The sequence below is a fragment of the Chelonoidis abingdonii genome, chromosome 1 (assembly GCF_003597395.2).
Source record: "Chelonoidis abingdonii isolate Lonesome George chromosome 1, CheloAbing_2.0, whole genome shotgun sequence".
Classification (NCBI taxonomy): Eukaryota; Metazoa; Chordata; order Testudines; family Testudinidae; genus Chelonoidis; species Chelonoidis abingdonii.
In genome coordinates, this window is record NC_133769.1 from 64,430,400 (window position 1) to 64,451,268 (window position 20,869).

Below are 20,869 nucleotides of genomic sequence, written 5' to 3' on the forward strand. Positions count from 1 at the left end.
ACAAAGTCTGGGTTGAAGGAAAAAGGCATGCTGAATTTTCCAAGGTGTTATAAATGGTTTTTCAGTAGTTCTCATGAAAAGATTCCCTTTAAATGCTGACCCAAGAATGCAGACTTGTTCAGCGAACAAATAAAAGGTTCTGTCAGACAAGCTAAGGCCTTTGGAGAACTGTTATAGGTGTATGTATAATAAATAGGTTCAGAAGGCATTATTATGGATGACTTTCTGTATTATCTCTATTCAGTAGTCTGTAAGGTTTCCAGGATTGCATTAAGACCTGATACAAATCCCACTGAAGCAGAATAGGTTTTGTAAATCAGACCAGAAATGTCTCTGCTTAGTGGCCAGTGTGTTGTTGGTGGGCGACATGTAACCATTAAAGGAAGCACACAACTCGAACAGGTTATAAATACAATGCTAGCATTTTAAAGTTATGCCATTTAAGGAAGCTGATCTAACCACTCACTGAGAATTACTGGGAAAAGTCTCTTCACTTTCACTGAATGTTGTTAGATGAGAAATTGTCTTTAGGTTTGATTTTGATTGCTCTGTCAGGAAAAGATAGAATATCAGTCCATTGCTGCTATTAGTATTTGATATTTTGATGTGTCCATCCACATAAATAACCATATTTTCTTATCACTCCTGTAACCTTGATGCTTCGACCAGGAGAAGACAGTTTATTAGTCTTATTAAATAAGCTGTAGTAAATACTTGTAAACAGTGTCTTTTCCCACGGTTGGTGGAAGTTAGACTCTCAACTTTGAAACGCAATATTTAATCTCTATTATGGCTTGTTCTTGGGGCATTTGAAGTGTATGCTGTATTCTGTCGGTGAAACTTTTCAAAAGCCATCCCTCATGGTAGTGCCCATAATGACAACTGCCACTGTAGCAGCTAGGCTTGGTATAAAACCATTACATTTGTTGGGTAGAAATTTTAGTTATTTTACTTCTAAGTAGTAGCATTACTGTCAGTTTTGGAGTAACTGCATCTTTGACGTCCTCCGGGGTCTGGGAATGCCAGTTCGGGTTTCAGGCTTTTAGCCTTCATCTCCCTGGACAGGAATCTCTGTGCTTTCTCTCTCTAGACAAGGATTTTAGGCCACAGTCCCCTGCAGTTCACTTTGGCCAGGTCTACACTACGAGATTAAATCGATTTTAGATACACAATTTCAGCTACGAGAATAGCGTAGCTGAAATCGAATATCTAAAATCGATTTACTCACCCGTCTTCACCGTGCGGGATCGATCCGCGCAGCTCGCCGTGTCGAATCTGGAAGTCCGGTCGTCTAGCTGGAGTTCCGGAATCGATCTAAGCACGCTCTGGGATCGAGATATCGCGTCCAGGCCAGACGCGATATTTCGATCCCCGAGCAATCGATTTTAACGCGCTGATAGGGCGCGTAGTCTAGACGTGCCCTTTGATATCCCCAGCAAGCCAGTTTGACTACAGACAGCACCTAAACTCTGCTCTCTCTCCAAGGGCTGTGAACAGTGTATGCCAACAGTTACAAGTTACCACACAGCTCTTTCTCAGCAGAGTACATCTAGTCAGGCCATAAAGCATATAGAAAATAAATAAAATAAAAGGACTTACCCTCACGCTAAACATACCAGAAATTGCCCAAGGCCTTGGCAAGTTAAAAAGCTTTCAGCCCTTCAGCAAGGGCTTGGCTTGGCTCCCCACTCGGGCAAAATTCATGTCAGTTGGAAAGAAAGCCCTGAATCTCTTTAAACTCAACTCAAAGACTAACAGATTGATTTGAGCGTAAGCTTTCATGGGTAAAAATCCTACTTTTTTTACCCATGAAAGCTTATGCCCAAATAAATCTTAGGCTTTAAGGTGCCACCGAACTCCCTGTTGTTTTTGTGGATACGCACTAACATGGCTACCCCCTGATACTTTAAACTCCATTGTTATATGCCAAGTTCTTCCTTTTTACCTTTGCCTTTCTTCTGGGACTGCTCTAACCCCAATATATGCAAACCACTCTAGAGGGAAGTACTTCTCTGGAGCTGCTTACAATCTCAGGGACTTGAGTAATCTCTCTCCACTGTTGTTACTTCCTGGGGGAGCTGTGCTATCCCTCCCACATTGGATTTGCGTACAATCGCTGACCCACAATGATACATGAAATATTCATAAATGTAGTACAACGTGATCCCCAAATACACTGCATATGGCTGCAATACCTATTATAATTACTGTTTCTACAGAATGTTGTAATTTCTTTCTTGCAGGTGGTATAGTTCATTTATTAACAGGCAAATATTTATTATATTTGACTTATAGAAAAATGGCTACTTTAACAAAGATTGAGCATTTTTTGCAGAGCTAATTAAAATCACCCTTCTTTTTATTTTAAGTAATTAATGTTTCCATTCACAGTGTCTGAGCAACACCCCTCCACTAACAGAATACTTCCTAAATGACAAATATCAGGACGAGCTAAATTTTGACAATCCTTTAGGAATGCGAGGTGAAATAGCAAAAGCTTATGCAGAGCTCATCAAACAAATGTGGTCAGGAAAATACAGCTATGTCACACCAAGAGCATTTAAGGTTGGTATTACTTAAATTATAATTTGAGTTTGAATGTATACAGTGAATTTATTTTTACAGCTGAAGTATACAAAATTTATAATACATATAACAAATAATTAGGGCTGTTAATTAATTGCAGTTAATTCACATGGTTAACTCAAAAAAATTAAATCGCAATTAAAAAACATTAATTATGATTAATCGCTGTTTTAATCACACTGTTAAACAATAGAATACCAGTTGAAATTACTTAAATATTTTGGATGTTTTTCTACGTTTTCATATATATTGTATTCTGTGTTGTAATTGAAATCAAAGTGTACATTATTTTTAATTACAAATATTTGCACTGTAAAAATGATAAAAGAAATAGTATGTTTCAATTCACCTCATACAAGTATTGTAGTGCAGTCGTTTTGTCGTGAAAGTGCAGCTTATAAATTTAGATGTTTATTACATAACTGCACTGAAAAACAAAACAATGTAGAAATTCAGAGCCCACAAGTCCACTCAGTTCTCCTAATTGTTCAGCCAATTGCTAAGGCAGACAAGTTTGTTTACATTTACAGGAGATAATACTGCACTCGTCTTATTTACAATGTCACCAGAAAGTAAGAACAGGCATTTGCATGGCACTTTTGTAGATGGCATTGCAAAGTATTTACGTGCCAGATAAGCTAAACATTCATATGCCCCTTCATGCTTTGACCACCGTTCCAGAGGACAGGTTTCCATGCTGATGGTGCTCATTAAAAAAAATGTATTAAATAAATTTGTGACTGAACTCCTTGTGGGATAATTGTACGTCCCCTGCTCTGTTTTATATGCTTTTTGCCATATATTTCATGTTATAGCAGTCTCAGATCATGACCTAGCACATGTTCATTTTAAGAACACTTTCACTGCAAATTTGACAATATGCAAAGAAGGTACCAATGTGAGATTTCTGAAGATAGCTACGGCACTCGACCCAAGGTTTAAGAATCTGAAGTGCCTTCCAAAATCTGAGAGGGATGAGGTGTGGAGCATACTTTCAGAAGTCTTAAAAGAGCAGTACTCTGATGCAGAAATTGCAGAACCCAAACCACCAAAAAAGAAAATCAACCTTCTGCTGGTGGCATCTGACTAGGATAATGAAAATGAACCTGCGTTGATCCGCACTGCTTTGGATAGTTATCGAGCAGAATCTGTCATCAGCATAGAGACATGCTCTGAAATGGTGGTTGAAGCATAAAGGGACATGTGAATCTTTAGCGCATCTGGCATATAAATATCTTTTGACGCCGGCTACAACAGTGCCATGCAAACACCAGCCCCGTGGTGCCAGCTGCTTCCAGGAGCGGCACGAGGCCAGGGCATGCAGGGACCCTGTCTTAGCCTTGTGGCACCACAGGAGTAGCAATCCCACAGGCTGGATCCAAAGCTTTGATGGGCCTTATCTGCCCCAAGGACTGTAGTTTACCCACCCCTGTATTAGGTGAATTGAAAAATACTGTTTCTTTTGTTTTTTTACAGTGCAAACATCTGTAATCAAAAATAAATATAAAGTGAGCACTGTACACTTTGTGTTCTGTGTTGTAATTGAAATCAGTGTATTTAAAATGTAGAAAACATCCAGAAATATTTAAATAAATGGTATTCTATTATTATTTAACAATGCGATTAATAGAGATAAAATTTTTAATTGCTTGACAGTCCTACAAATAATTTTAAAAATTGAGTTTTGAAACAGTGAGCTAACAGTCCATTCAGTTGACTGCCTCTTAACAATTTAGAGCAGCAGGATGGGTGAGAGAATATCTTTTATTGGACCAACTTCTGTTGGTGAGAGACAAGCTCTTGAAAACTTTCCCTCTCCCCAACATAAGTTGGTCCAATATTATCTGACCCACCTTGTCTCTCTAATACCCTGGGTCCAACACAGCTACAACAACTCTGTATACATCATAACAATTTTTCAGTCAACTACTTAATTTCTTAAGCAAAAAAACAAAACCCTCGTTATTCTTTTTACTGTGCTTTGAATTTATTATATATTGTAATTCAAAATATGTTAGTTCTAGCGTCATTTCTGTAGTGCTACATCTTTCCCATGATTAATTTTTGGGCTGTTTGATCTTGACTTTAACGTGCTCTCAAGATGTTTTTTCTATAATCTAGTCAGAATTTTATGTAATTTTCCTGGACTCTTTTACAGTAATAAGACTTTTTCTCTATGCTATTTGAATAATTTAGAAACATAAGACCATGTATGATATATTTCTTGTATTATGCTTCTCTTTAAAAAGTAATGTGAACTATACATAGTATTTTAAATAGGACACCACCGATTCATGTTACAGTGCTATAATTTCCTCTTTCTTTAATTTGATATTGTATTTTTATATCCCAGATCTTTGTCAGCTTTTGATTATTATTAATAAGCATGCTAATGTTTTTAGTTATCAGTCCTCATTGTCTTCTGGTCAGTTACTTCTCTTCCATATATTTGTCTGCTTTCATGTTTTTTTCCTTTCATTAATATTTTTACCTTATAATTCTCTTCTAACCGTGTTTTGTCTCTTGCATATGTCTGTCAATTATAGTCTTTTTTTTTTTTTTTTCTATTCTATCATTTACATTTGTGGGGGATTGAGAGAGACTTTTTTTTCCTTTCACTTTTACTGCACTAGATTAACCCCCCACTGGTGGTAGCTGTCCTCAGCAGTAGTAGGGCATTGCACCGTGGGGCCATTTCACCACCCAGAAAGCAAATAATGTTTACCCTGGGAGGACAGCATTAAACTGTGGCCAGAGCTCCATTAGCGCCTCTCCTGTAGAGGCGGAGGGAAGGAGGAGCTGAATCATTGCGTCATCTCTACTTCCTCTTTCCATCATGGATATGCCCCTTTGCTGGCCATACCACCACTTTCCTACTTTTGAGGTATCACTGTGGCTCCAGGCTCCCTCATTAGCAGTGATTGATCTGCCTTTGTTTGCCAGCCCCAAATCATTTCTGAAAAAAATATCCTAACTGATCCTTCTTCCTCATTCAACTGGTTTGAAGAGCTTTAGGCTGTTTCTCTGGTACTAACATAGCAGTGTGTACTCCTATTTTTTCATTATAGTGTTTACTACTATGAGACTTTCCATATGGTATCTGAATGTCTTACCAACATGTAAGAATTTATCCTTACAATGCACCCCTTTACAAATGGGGACACTGAGTCACGGAGAGGTGTTAAGTGACTAGTCCAAGGAGTAATCTGTAGTGTAGTTGGGAATAGAACCCAGACCTCCTGAGTACCAGCCCAGTGTTTTTAATCACAAAAACATCCTTCCTCTCCAAGAGCTCCTCCCATAGCTCCTGTGCAAACATGTTCAGCTATGTAATAATCCTTGTTATGGCACCTGAGTGGCAGCCATTCCTGAAAACACAAGGTACCAGGCAATCATTGATTTATAAGTATTGTGACTTGCTGGTGTAGCTAGCCCCCTTGCTGTTTGTTAGTTTACACAAATTCAAACATTACATATCCCATACTGAAAATTCTCATATGTGCTCTCTAGACACAAGTGGGACGATTTGCACCTCAGTTTTCTGGATATCAGCAACAAGACTGTCAAGAACTTCTAGCTTTTCTCTTAGATGGTTTACATGAGGATTTGAATCGGATTAGGAAAAAGCCTTATATTCAATTAAAGGATGCAGATGGACGGCCGGACAAGGTAATGTTCTTAGTATTGATTTTCATTGTGTTTTAGTTCATTACTTAATGCTACAGTATGTTGCAAGATATTGTTGCCCCTTTGTCAAGCATTAACATCTTTGTGTGCTGCTTAGTGGGTCATCTTTTCAGTGGAAGAGAATTTAGTGATACAGACTCAAGATATTTTCTAGTCTCATTTATTTACATGTACACATTTCCTGTTTACTTTGAAAAGGGATAGCAAAAACTGCATCAAGGCTATAAACAAATAATTCCACTTGCAGAGACTCCATCCGACGTACAAGAAAAGCAGCTGTATTTTGGACCCCTGGTCTTGCAGTCTCCTACTTTCAGCATACTTGTTAGGTCCTGTGTCCTGCCTCTCTCATCTATACTCCTAATTGGGGAAACTCCACAGCTCTAAGTTGCTTGTCTGTAGAGCATCATTATACACACTAACCCTGGGCTACTTCACATGGGGATTTTTGTCTTAAACTTCCTTTTGTCCAGTTAGCCAAATACATCAAACGTCCATTGAAGCTGATTTCTTAGTCTCTATCCTAACAAGTGTTTAACTCACACAGTGCCCTTAACAATTGAGGTGACATTGCTATAGTCAGCCCTTGTGCAGTTCTTGGGGTCAGACCTTTTTTGTGCATTTAACCCATGTAATGGATAGTCTCATATTAACTACTTGTATCGGTAATATATAATGTGCATTTTGTTAGTGTATTTTGCTATAACCCAAGTTCTGCTTTAATTGTAGGTGGTTGCTGAGGAAGCGTGGGAGAACCATTTAAAAAGAAATGATTCCATCATTGTAGATATATTTCATGGTCTTTTTAAATCCACCCTTGTTTGTCCTAAATGCGCTAAGATTTCTGTAACCTTTGATCCCTTTTGTTACTTGACACTTCCATTACCCATGAAAAAAGAACGCACTTTGGAAGTTTATTTAGTTAGAATGGATCCACTTACTAAACCTATGCAGGTAAGAAATATTTTTGTTTATGTAAAACATTGTCTGTGGTGTTAAAATCTTTTTTTGTGTTCATGTTTTTAATACATGACAGAACAGGCAATAAATCTGACAAATTACATTTGTCAGGATGGTACGGTTTTTTGACTTTGATCTCTGTTACATATTAATGAGGAAACTTTGTAAAAGACACATTTTACTTTAATTCAATTTCAAGGAAGATATTGATCATTTATTTTATTACTATATTATAATAAATTTTCCCTAACCTTTTAAATCCAGGCTGTGCTCTTAATTTATTTATTTATTTATTTATTTATTTATTTGTTGTTGTTGGTTTTGTTAGTTTCCAATATTGTCAAAGTAAGCTACTTGCTCTGCAAACATAAAGAAGTGCACAGACCCTGCCCCAAGTCTAAAATGACAAACATAAAAAGTTTGTTGGAGTACAGCACACTAGTAAAATGAGATCTTGATACCGATTTTTATTTTTATTAAATATGTAAACTATGCTGAGTTGCCCTTAACTTTCCATTATTAGTCAACAAATATTTTGTAGTCATCATTGAAGGATCTTCAGAAAATATTTCAATGTGGAAAGGGTGGTCTTTTGGGCCAATTCAAGAGGGAATTACTTGCAAAAGGAATGACTTGGAACAAAGCACATAGACTATTGTGGGAGAAGCAAACATTGAGATTCACAGACTGTAGTTGGTGGAAGAGATTGTAGGAGAGATGTAAAGGAGGTTAAGTAGGAAGGGACTGAGTTGTGAAAGCCCTTGAATACTTGAACCTGGTGTGATAGAGGAGAGGGAACAGTGAAAGATGGGAGAGGAGAGTGACACGGCCAGAACTGAGTTACTTAAGCAGCAATGTTTTTTTTGGACTGAAGGGGGCAATGTGCATGTTAAGGAAGCCAGAAAGGAAGCAGGTACAGTAAGTGAGGTGAGAGACAAGAATCTGATGAGAATTTTGGCTGCAGGAGCAGAAAGGAGATTGGCTTGTGGAGGGCGAAAGTCAGGGTTTGGACATAATCTGGTTGGATGGGTCAAGAGAAAGAGGAGTAGAAGATAGCAGTTACACGACTGAGGCCAGGTCTACACTGCGACTTTAAATCGGTTTAATGGCCGATATACCGATTTAACGCTGTATCCGTTCACACGACGTCATCATTAATATCGAGTTAAACGGCTCCTTAAATCGATTTCGGAACTCCTCCCAAACGAGAGGAGTAGCGCTAAATTCGATAGTGATAACTCGGATTAGGGTTCATGTGGACGGAAATCGACGTTATTGGCCTCCGGGCGGCATCCCAGAGTGCAGCACTGACCGCTCTGGACAGCAATCTGAACTCGGATGCAGCGGGCAGGTAAACAGGAAAAGCCCCGCGAACTTTTGAATTACATTTCCTGCTTGTCCAGCGTGGAGCTCTGATCAGCACAGCTGGCGATGCAGTCTCAAATCCAAAAAGAGCTCCAGCATGGACCGTACGGGAGATACTAGGTCTGATCGCTGTATGGGGAGACAAATCTGTTGTATCCAGCTCCGTTACAGAACACGAAATGCCAAAGCGTTTGAATAAAAAACTGCAGGATACACAGCGCTGCGTGACAAGCGTAACGGGAAGCCAGAGACTCAAATGGACGCTCATGAAGGGAGGGAGGGGGTACTGAGGACTCCAGCTATCCCACAGTCCACAGCAGTCTCTGAAAATTATTTGCATTCTTGGCTGAGCTCCCAATGTCTGTAGGTTCAAACACAGTGTCTGGCGTGGTTCAGGGAACAGCTCCTCAGTTTATTTCCCCCCACCACCACGTGAAAAAAAAAAGGGAAAGATTGCTGTGCTATGGCGTTTGCTCAATGCACTCCGCGAAAAAGGCGCCAAAGGGTTGTCTGCTGCCTTCACAAAGGGAGGGGTGAGGCTGTACCCAGCACCACCCGGGGCAGTGTTTTCTGCCCCATCAGGCACTGTGCTCTCAACACGGAAGTGGGAACTATGGGATAGCTGAGGAACAGCTACCCACAGTGCACCGCTCCTGAAATCGATGGTAGCTTTGGACCATGGACGCAAACAATCGATTTCGGGATCCCACTGTGGACGCGCTAAACCGATTTTATTAGATCTGTTTTGTAATATCGGTTTAAGCTAATTCGAAATAATCGTGCAGTGTAGACGTACCCTGAGTAACAGATGATAGTGACATTAGAAGTGACGGAGAATAGTGTAGCAGAGAGGGAAGAAAAAGCAGGATTTGAGTTTAGGTGTGTTGAGGTTAAGGTAATAGTGTGTATTTCAGGAGAAGTTGAAGAGATAAGTTGAGCCCTCATGGTTGGACGTGACATTTTTTTTTAATTTGGAAATCAACTCATGAGATAATTGTCTATTTCTAATTACTCTTGTGTCTCTTTGATGCACATAAGTGCTAAATGTCTGTCTGACATTCTCTTGGGACAGACTGTGTGCGTTCACAGACTGATAGGTTTCTGGACACAATTAATCCTAAAGAGTTTAATGTTAAATCTTTATTTTGGTCATCTGATCAGTATTCTGCAACTCCATGCAGGAACCCAGAGTTCATTCACTTCCCCAGGGTGAAAGTGCTGCAAAATATTGTCTGTCTTCACACAAAACAGCAATCCATTTGGCATGTTAAAAAGTTGTATTTTAGTCTTTGAAAAAGCACTGGCAAGCGTACAGTGAGAAAGATTGCCTAGAATTAAAAATAATAGATCTTCGGAGTTCTTACTATAGTTAAAGAAAAATTTCACCTGCTTGTTCCTACCAGTTTTTCCTGAGTAGTATCTAGAATGTCTAACTTCAGTTTTTATGATAGTTAACAACACCGTGTGATCATGCTTTAGTTGACTTGACTTTTTTTTTCTTTATACTTAATGGAGTTAAAAAAAAGAAGTGGAACAGTTGGCAAAACTTTAAAGTACCTCAGTTCCGTTTTTCAAAGAGACTTAGGAGTGTCAGTCCCACTGACCTTCAGTGGTACTTTAGCTAAGTGTCTGAGGCCATGTCTACACTACAAACTTTGTTTGGTCAATGCAAATTCTGTCGGCATACAGCCACCACAGACAGTATATTGCTTCGGCATGTGTATACTTGCCTGCTTGAAATGGTGCTGTGCATGTTCACCAGGAGTGCTTGTGTTGATGTAAAGTGTTATGTGCTTCTAGTAGGCATCCCAGTGTGCTCTGCACCACTGTCCAGTGCAATACCTATTGGGAAATGTTTGCAGTGCACAGTGGGGTAAAAATGAATCATGCCAGGGTTGAGCGGGAGCTATGGGTCAAGTTTCCATCATTCAACTTTCTCCATCCCGTAATGCCATCCATATCCTATAATTTGCATGCTATTTATTTTGAAGCCCAGGAAAAAATGAAATGTTGGCCCTGATGCCATGGATACAAATACAGGGCAATGGCACTGAGTACAGGCACTTTTTTCAAAAGGCAGTGGTGATTTTAGCTGATACCTCACTTCTGAGGGTAACAAAGGCACAGAGAGCACAGCTGCTGCTGGCATCCCAAAGCTGCCAGATCTGTAAGCCACTAACCTGTTTACTATAGTGGTGTCTGCTGAACTCATTGCGCACTGGTGTGGGAAAATGGCCTACTGCAGAAGAAGAAATAAGGCTACCATCTCTAGAAACCTTCGGGGGAGGATTGCTGCATATCTCCATGAAAGTTTCATCAGGCTCTCTCAGGAGGATACAAAGGAAATTCCTGTGTACATGAACAAAATTGCTCTGCATGTCACTCCAACCCTACCCTACTGGGATATGAAAAACAGATAACACTACTTCTATTCATTGCACCACTATCGTTTCTCATACAAGTAAAACAACGAAAAATCAATACCTGTGTCCTATTAACTTAAGAGTTGGGCACTTCTTTACGTTTAAACATTGTAAGGAAAAATGCATACACGCACTGACACAAGATTCCTTCCCCTTCAGCGGGCTCATCCATGCATAGCTGTTGGGACTGTCTAGGCTGTGGTGGAGTCTTGAATAGATCCTGGCTTGTCGCATAGCTGGACACCCTCACTGGGTTCCCATCCTCTCCACTGCAAAGGTCCCTGTCCAGGCTCCTCCTAGGTGTCCACAGTGTCTCATGCAGCACTGTAACTGATCCCTTTCATATCCCTTCTCCTGCATCCCCTGTGCAATCTGATTGTAGATGTCCATGTTCGAATGACTGGTCTGTAGTGGTTCGTGCACAGCTTCTCCCAACAGGCACAGGAGATCCAATATCTCCCATCTCTCTAGGCAGGAGTACGTCTAGTACATAGAGCTGATGTGGTCGGTTAGACAGCTGCACACAAGGGAGAGCTGCTAGGTGTGCTTGCCAAGGTGGGCAGTCAGGAAAAGGCATTTCAGAAATACACAGGAGTTTTAAAGAGGGTTGTTTTCTGGTCTCTGAAACGTCTACTACATGTTAATGGAGTCCCTAGCCTCTGTTTGCCAGAAAATAGGAATAGGCGACAGGGAATGGATCACTTAATTACATGTTCTGTTCATTCCCTGTTGGACACCTGGCATTGCCCACTGTTGGAAGACAGGATAGTGGGCTACATGGACCTATGGTCTGAGCCAGTATGATCGTTCTTATGACTAGATCCAGGGCCGGCTCTAGGCACCAGCCCTCCAAGCATGTGCTTGGGGCAGCACTTTCCAAAGGGTGGCATTCCGGCTCCTTTTTTTTTTTTTTTTGCTTGGATGCAAAAAGCCGGGAGCCGGCCCTGAGCAGAGGTGAGCTGCAGCGGTGGGGGGCGCGGGGAGGGCCGCAGGAAGTAATCCGGGGCGGGGGAGGCAGAGGAACTGTTCCCACCCCAGCTCACCTCCGCTCCACTGCTGCTGCTCTGCTTCTCTGCGCCCCCTCCCCCCACCCCCGGCTTGCCGTGCGAATCAGCTGTTTTGCATCAAGCCTGTGAGGGACCGGGGAGGAGCGGCAGCAGTGCGCTCAGGGGAGCAGGCGGAGTGGAGGTGAGCTGCAATGGTGGGGGGTACGGGGAGGGCCACAGGAAGTAACCTGGGGGGACAGAGGAACTGCTCCCCCCCAGCTCACCTCCTCCCCTGAGTGCACCACTGCTCCGCTTCCCCTTCTCTCCCTCCCAGGGAGGAGACTGGGCCGGGGATTTGAGGAAGGGGTTGGAATGGGGCGGGGCTGGGGAGTGTGGGAAAATTTTTTTTGCTTGGAGCGGCAAAAAACTCAGAGCCGGCCCTGTATGGCTCAAAGTCCTTTGGGAAGGTGGTTTAACTGTCACCAAAAAAGGCTGCTTATGTTTGCCAGAGACAAATTTGAGTGTAGACTCATGCATAAATAGGTCAAGGCAAGGCAGATTACTTTGACCTAACTTTGTAGCGTAGACCAGGCCTAAGTCACTTTTGAAAATGGGGTATAGGTGTTTTTGAAAATTATTACTCTGTGTCTAAATACATTGCACTGTTGGGTTTTTGTATGGAAAAGTAGAAGTGGCCTCACATGAAATGGCACATTGTAGAGTGTTATATGTAATATTCAGTATGTTCACTTTTAGACAATTAAAACTGTAGATGTCCAAAATATATTTGCAGTAACAAATAAATGTAATGAGTAAATCTGTTACATGGTAGGTTGTAAATTCCATGCACAATGAGAATCTAAATAAGAATTTAAAGACACACACTGAGGGTGTACACAGACTGGATGTATGACAACTTTTCTCAGGCGGCTTCAGTCCTTTAAGAGTGAGAAATTATCACATTTTGTTTTTTAGTACAAAGTAGTTGTTCCGAAAATTGGAAATATACTGGACCTTTGCACAGCACTGTCAGCTTTATCTGGTGTTGCTGCAGATAAGGTAAGACATTGCTGAGGAATCATTTATACATAGCCCAATGTTAAATATTTTCATTGCTTTAAACCAATTTAAGAGAGTGACTTAATTTTTTATTTCCTTTTAGATGATAGTTACTGATATATACAATCATAGGTTCCACAGAATATTTGCTATGGATGAAAATTTGGGTAGTATTATGGAACGCGATGACATCTATGTGTAAGTTCAAATAGTCTCTTTTTATTGTCAGGAAATACTTTCATATTAAGTAGGGATGTCGATTAATTCCAATTAACTCATGCGATTAACTCAAAAAAATTAATTGTGATTAATCACAGTTTTAATCTCACTGTTAAACAATAGAATTGAAATGCATTACATATTTTGAATATTTTTCTACATTTTCAAATATATTGATTTCAGTTGCAACACAGAATACAAAGTATCCAGTGCTCACTTTATATTATTTTTATTGCAAATATTTGCACTGTACAAATGATAAACAAAAGAAATAGTATTTCTGTAGAGATTGTAGTGCAATCTCTTCATTGTGAAAGTGAAATTTACAAATATAGATATTTTTTGTTACATAACTGCACTCAAAAACAAAAGAGTGTAACACTTTTTAGCGCCTACAAGTCCACTCACTTCTACTTCTTATTCAGCCGATCGCTAAGGCAAACAAGTTTGTTTACATTTACAGGAGATAATGCTGCCCACTTCTTATTTACAATGTCAGCTGAAAGTGAGAAAAGGCATTTGCATGGTGATTTTGTAGACGCGGTATTTAGTGCCAGATATCCTAGCAGTCATATGCCCCTTCATGCCACCATTCCAGAGGACGTGCTTCCATGCTGATGAGCTCGTTAGGAAAAAAAAAATAACATTAATTACATTTGTGACGAACTCCTTGGGTGAAAAGTGTATGTATCCTACTCTGTTTGTTTTACCGCATTCTGCCATATATTTCATGTTGTAACAGTCTCGGATGATGACCCAGCACACGTTCATTTTAAAAACACATCACTGCAGATTTGACATATTGCAAAGAGGTACCAATGTGAGATTTCTAAGATAGCTACAGCACTCGACCTAAGGTTTAAGAATCTGAAGTGCCTTCCAAAAATCTGAGAGGAACAAGGTGTGGAGCAGGCTATCAGAAGAGTTAAAGAGCAACATTCGTATGTCTGATATGGAAACTACAGAACCTGACAACCGAAACAGAAAATCAGCCTTCTGCTGTAGCATCTGACTCTCTTGATGAAAATGAACATGCATCAATCCACATTGCTTTGGTATTAAGTGAGCAAAATCTGTCATCAGCATGTACATGTGCTCTGGAATGGTGGCCGAAGCATGAAGGGGCATATGAATGTTTAGCATATCTGGCAGGTAAATACCTTGCAATGCCGGCTACAAAAATCGACGACGTAATAACCTGTTCCAAATTTCAGGTAACATTGTAAACAAGAAGCAGGCAGCATTACCTCCTGCAGTGTAAACAAACTTGTTTCTCTTAGCGATTGGCTGAACAAGAGGTAGGATTGAGTGGACTCATAGGCTCTAACATTTTCCATTGTTTTATTTTTGAATGCAATTTTTTTTTGTTCATAATTCTACATTGGTAAGTTCAACTTTCATGGTAGAGATTCCACTACAGTATTTGTGTTTAGTGAACTGAAAAGTACTATTCTTTTGTTTTTTACAGTCCAAATATTTGTGATAAAAATAAAATGAGCACTGTACACTTTGTATTGTGTTGTAATTGAAATCAATATATTAGAAAATGTAGAAAACTTCCAAAAATATTTAAATAAATGATATTCTATTATTGTTTCAATTGTTTAATTCCATGATTAATCACGATTCTGTTTTTAATTGCATGACAGCCCTAATATTAAGTATAAATTTGTGTGGAGTTAGGTTTAGTTTCAGCTAAATAAATTAATTGCATAGAAACATGCAATAAACAGAAGTCTTGGTTTTCTGTCAGATTCTTCTCACCTACTTCTCTGTTTTTTAAGATTTGAAATCGCTATCAACAGAACAGAGGATACAGAGCAAGTCATAATTCCTGTTTGTTTAAGAGAAAAGTATAGACACACCAGTTACAGCCACCATAGTGGTTCTTCACTGTTTGGTCAACCTTTTCTTATAACAGTGCCTAGAAACAATACTGAAGATAAACTGTATAACCTTCTGCTGTTGAGAATGTGGTAAGAATATTACTTGAAAAAACAGTTCAATGTAAATAACAATAATAATCAGGTTCTGTAGATGATTGCTTTTTATATGCATTGTTAGGGAACTCTGATTAGATTTTCACAGGCAGTTATATTTGTTTTCTGTCAAGACTATATTAAGTTTTTAACCTCTTGAGAGCCAGACTAGACCTGGTTTTAGTCTGATTTTTGATGGCATTTACATCATCGAAAAATGGTGTCATGTTTGAAGGAGGGTGGTTATATTTGGGAGAGAAGAGGGTTTTTGGGTTTGTTTGTGAGGGGAGGGGACATTGTTTAATCATGGCAGTTACGGTTTGTCTACATGGGAAAGTTTCAGAATAGCTATACTGGTATAGCTGTCCCTGTGGAGACTCTTATTCTGGAATAGGAACATCCACACAGGAAGTTATACCGGTAGGTGGATGAGGTAATATCTTTTGTTGAACCAACTTCTGTAAGTGAGAGAGACAAGCTTTTGAGCTTATACAAAACTCTTCTTCAGGTATAATTATGTCAGTTTAAATTCACACCTTATCTTATACTGGTATAACTTTCTCTTGTAGACATGTCCTCATAGTTCTTTGTACAAGGTGTACAAAATGTTTTTATCTCTGACCAGTTATACAGACAATGTGGTTGGGTTACTAAATAAAACAGAAACTAATATAGAGCAAAAGAGGTCAAACACACAAAAAAAATAACTCTAAAGAAAAAGCAAAAAGAAATGTGCTTCAGAAACAGTTTGTTGCAGCAATTGATATAAGTTAACTTTGTTCATTTAGCATAACTGTGGCTCATTGCAGGAATACAGTACATTGTAAGAGCATTTACACTACCTACTGTATTTTCAGTGCTCTTACACTTTACAAGCAAATACTCATCTTCAACAAAACCCAGTGGTATACAAATGCTCATTATTATTTTCAATTGTTTATTTTAGCCGATATGTGAAAACATGTACTGAAAGTGAAGACACTGAAGGATCCCTGCACTGCTGTAAGGACCATGGTATCAATGGTAATGGCCCAAATGGAATACATGAAGAAGGATCTCCAAGTAAGGCTTGAATAGTTACATTTGTTTAATATTTTGCATTCAGTGTAAGATTCATACTTTAATGCTTTTCTGCCCAATTACTGTAATTCTCCCTTTTTCTTCTTTATTCTAACCACCTCCCTCAAAGCCACCACATTAAGTCTGTGTCGCTGCAGGCAAGCTTAAGTGTTAAAAACTGATGCAAGTGTTCATTGCAGCACTTCCAGTTCTCACTTAGCCAGACTTGACTCCCTGGGTGTCAGGATAACGCATTGCTACTAGACCATCAGACTAGCCGCCAAATTTATGTTTTAAAATTGGCAATTTTGAGGCTTAAAAGCCTTGATATTTAAACTTCCTTTTGAGTGGTGTAGCTACTTCAAGCTTCAAAGTTACTAAACTCAGCAGGACTGTTATTTTTCTTCTTTTAACTTTTAAGGCAATTTGTTCACCAGACAGTAATTGCAAGGAACTTAGCAGAATTAGAGTGGTAGTGACCTGTTAGCTAGGAGTTAAACTCTTAAAAATGAGGTATCAGGTTTCCTTTTGCTGGTTGGACTCTTAGCATGTTCACAAACATCTGGGCTCAAAAGAAGAAAATATTTGTGTCATAAATATCTAGAGAGAGTTTAGTTGAACATTCCAGTGTATGTGCTGAAAGTATGAGGAAAGTGAAAAGAAGAGTGTGTGAGAACACTGGCTGAATGGGGAAACATTAAAATGAAATAAAAAATGGCAGTGTATATGTAAAGTTGTGTATAGAGTGAAGATGGGTCCTTTCCAGTTTGTAAGAAACTGTCTTCAACTCTGGTATATGTAGAAGGAGACCATGTGAGGTATTTACGAGAAAATTAAAAAGCCACAATTCCTGTGGAGTGTAACAAACATCTTGCTGGTTCTCCTAACTTCAATGACAATTCAGAATTTTATAGTAGGAGTTAAAATGTGGCACCTTAACATGCTGCCTCAGTGGAATGCATTTTCAGATTTGTTGAATTACGCCCTATTTTGTTAGGTGAAATGGAGACAGATGAACAAGATGACGAATCCAGCCAGGATCAGGAACTTCCTTCAGAGAATGAAAACAGCCAATCAGAAGACTCAGTTGGAGGGGACAATGATTCTGAAAATGGATTGTGTACTGAGGAAACTTGCAAAGGTCAACTACTTACGGGACACAAAAAACGATTGTTTACATTCCAGTTCAACAATTTTGGTAGTACTGACACCAACTATATCAAAGATGATACCAGACATATTAGATTTGATGATAGGCAACTTAGGCTTGATGGTAAGTCATTGGGGGCTGGGTTTGGTTAAATTTGATCACAATGCTTTTTGTGTTTCTGGTACCATTTTCCTTTAACAGCTGCACCATCTGTTTTCCCAGTACATGCATATATGTATCTATGTGCTTATAGTCTGTCTTCAGGAAAATATGTATATCATCTCTTGTTCAAGCCAATGAACATTGTTCAGCTTGACATTGCAAGCTGTTGATTTTTAGAAATACATAACTTTCACACATTTTAATGAAACCAAATTTTGGATTTTCTTAAACTTGTACCAACAGTTATTTTAGTTTATTTTGATTAGTAATCGGTACAAATTAAACATACACTTTCAGATAATAAATGTATTTTTGAGAGGAACATGTGTTTTCCTTCTTAGAAAGATCTTTTCTTGCTTTGGATTGGGATCCTGAAATGAAAAAAAGATACTTTGATGATAATGCAGCAGAGGTAAGTCATTTATTTTGCACTCCTTTTTCATCAATGACTAAACTTTTATCATGCAAATATATGATTTAATGCACTATTTATGTTAAGTGTAGATTTCTAGAAATATTTCAAAGAAAGAGTAGAGAGATATAGTGCATTTTGTAATAAACTTTATCTTAAATACTAAAGTAATAAGATAAAGTAATAAATACTTTATCTTAAAATAGAGACCTTCTTTTTAAAAAAAAACCAAAAAAAAAAAAAACCTTATATCTACAATTTAAGTGATCTGAGGCTTACTAATTTAGAAAAAAATAAATCACATTTGAACACATTCTGAGCAGTTTTCCATATTTAGGAGCTTGTAGGTGCTGTTCATAGTAAGACGGTATCACTAAAATGAGTTTTGTTTCATTTGTTCTCTTAACTCAAGAAATACTTCTCTTTAGGATTTTGAAAAACATGAAAGTGTGGAATATAAACCTCCAAAAAGGCCCTTTGTGAAATTGAAAGAGTGCATTGAACTATTTACAACAAAGGAGAAACTAGGTGCTGAAGATCCATGGTAAGAGCAAAAATGAAACTTGATGTGCTGAACTAGTTCTGTAGACAGTGTGTTTCAAACTTTGTCCATGGAGCACTTGCTGATGAGGTGCAGATTGGTCACATGGTACTTGCAGTCCTTATTTCCACGTGCTGAACTTCATGAAAACACAGCTAAAGATACGTTAAATATTTTCTTTACTATGTAAACAATTGCTGTAACTGCTACAGGTATGTTATATGATTGCATATGGGAAGGGATACAGTCCATTGTAGCATGAATAGGAAGGGAGCTGGTCTGCATGAAACAATTCGAGAACCACTCCTGTACGGATTTGTACTGAAGTGATTAAAATGAGTATGATTCTAGCTGAGATTGAAAAGTTTGTCTACACAAACGTGTAGTGTTCTACACAAAGTGTTCTACACAAACACTTTGTGTTTATATTTATATATGAAAAGCTTTGTTCACTTAAAAATTTCCATTAGCATGAGAGATTCTACTTGTTCTAGTGATGTCTCTGCAACTGGTAGAATATTTCAGACCAGTTGGACTTTTTAAATGTGCCAGCTGTGTAGTATTTTTGAATTTTCAAACCAACATGTATATTGTAAACTGCTGTTCTTCTATAAGGACATCTGAATATTCTCAGTTGAGATGTTCCCTCAGTACCAATGAGCTTTGGGGATCTTTTAGAAAGCTGTACCCATTGGAACCTCATGAGAGCCTCTTCACAGCACCAGATGTTCAAGAGGCTCTGCAGGTGGACACCTAATTCCTTCCTTCCTTCCTTTCTGCAGCTAGCTTCACTCTGTAAGCAGAGAACCTTCCTTATTTTTTTTTAAACCCCAAATCTCCTGTTAGTTTGTTGTTGTTGTTTGGATTGTGTTCAGGTATAGTTTCTAGATCAATGTGCAGTTTGAATTCCAGGCAGACTCTGTTCCAGGGCGTCCTGTCCAATTCAGAAGATCCAGATGAGAGGGGGGAAAAAAAAACATTTTAAAGCAGTCTATTTGACACCCCTCCACCTTTTGGAATCAAATATACATATTTGCTGCCTGACCTGCCGCACGTACGGCTATTTTCCAGCCTGTTGCTCAGCATGTAAGGCTCAAACTAAGGAGGACAGGCACTCTCTATTTTAGGACTTTCTTACAGTGGTGGCCTTACACATCAGACCCTGGGATCTGTCCTTTGATCGGGACTTGTCCTGGACCCATGCAGAACAAGAATAGATTTTCACTGGATTTGAAGCAGTCCGAAGTGAGGGGAAATAAGCTTTTGGTGCTCTGATCCTCAGTTTCATCATAAAATATCAGGGTTGGAAGGGACCTCAGGAGGTCATCTAGTTCAACCCCCTGCTCAAAGCAGGACCAATCTCCAACTAAATCATCCCAGCCAGTGCTTTGTCAAGCCGGGCCTTAAAAACCTCTAAGGAAGAAGATTCCACCACCTTCCTAGGTAACCCATTCCAGTGCTTCACCACCCTCCCAGTCAAAAAGTTTTTCCTAATATCCAACCTAACCCTTTCCCACTGCAACTTGAGACCGTTACTCCTTGTTCCATCATCTGGTACCACTGAGAACAGTCTAGGGCTGTCCTCTTTGGAATCCCCTTTCAGGTAGTTGAAAGCAGCTATCAAATCCCCCCTCGTTCTTCTCTTCTGTAGACTAAATAATCCCCGTTTCCTCAGCCTCTCTTCATAAGTCATGTGCTCCAGTACCCTATTTTTGTTGCCCTCTGCTGGACTCTCTCCAACTTTTCCACATCCGTGTTGTAGTGTGGGGCCCAAAACTGGACACAGTACTCCAAATGTGGCCTCACCAATGCCGAATAGAGGGGACTGATCATGTCCCTTGATCTGCTGGCAATACTCCTATTTATACAGCCCAAAATGCTGTTTGCTTTCTTGGCAACAAGGGCACACTGACTCATATCTAGCTTCTCATCCACTGTAACCCCTAGGTCCTTTTCTGCAGAACTGCTGCCTAGTCACTCGGTCCCTAGACTGTAACCCTGCATGGGATTTTTCCATCCTAAGTGCAGGACTCTGCACTCGTCCTTGTTGAAACTCATCAAATTTCTTTTGGCCCAATCCTCCAATTTGTCTAGGTCCCTCTGTATCCTGTCCTTACCCTCCAGTGTATCTACCACTCCTCCCAGTTTAGCATCATCTGCAAACTTGCTGAAGGTGCAGTCCACGCCATCCTCTAGATCATTAATGGAAGATTTTGAACAAAACCAGCCCCAGGACCGACCCTTGGGGCACTCCATTTGATACTGGCTGCCAACTAGACAT

At 39.4% G+C, this 20,869-nt stretch overlaps 1 protein-coding gene and 1 long non-coding RNA gene across 6 annotated transcripts in view; one reads left to right on the top strand and one right to left on the bottom strand.

Moving 5' to 3' along the window:
* Positions 1-18,958, top strand: part of USP15 (ubiquitin specific peptidase 15) — a 133,598-nt gene extending 114,640 nt beyond the window's left edge. For 2 of the 5 annotated variants that reach the window (XM_032769682.2, XM_032769683.2), the window contains 10 exons: positions 2,392-2,565; positions 6,097-6,255; positions 7,003-7,227; positions 12,983-13,066; positions 13,170-13,264; positions 15,070-15,261; positions 16,211-16,326; positions 17,321-17,596; positions 17,977-18,047; positions 18,476-18,958. In XM_032769682.2, the coding sequence (XP_032625573.1) occupies positions 2,392-2,565; positions 6,097-6,255; positions 7,003-7,227; positions 12,983-13,066; positions 13,170-13,264; positions 15,070-15,261; positions 16,211-16,326; positions 17,321-17,596; positions 17,977-18,047; positions 18,476-18,595 (1,512 nt within the window). In that variant the 3' untranslated portion in view covers positions 18,596-18,958. Of the gene's footprint in view, positions 1-2,391; positions 2,566-6,096; positions 6,256-7,002; positions 7,228-12,982; positions 13,067-13,169; positions 13,265-15,069; positions 15,262-16,210; positions 16,327-17,320; positions 17,597-17,976; positions 18,048-18,459 lie in introns of those variants that run through there. The other 3 variants (XR_004372219.2, XM_032769687.2, XM_032769684.2) reach the window with 2 other exon arrangements.
* LOC142046856 (uncharacterized) lies at positions 11,917-12,970 on the bottom strand. The gene is made up of 2 exons (XR_012655902.1): positions 12,436-12,970; positions 11,917-12,083 (listed from the first exon to the last, which is right to left on the bottom strand). It is a non-coding gene; the product is annotated as an uncharacterized LOC142046856 (long non-coding RNA).
* Positions 18,959-20,869: the final 1,911 nt, after the last annotated feature.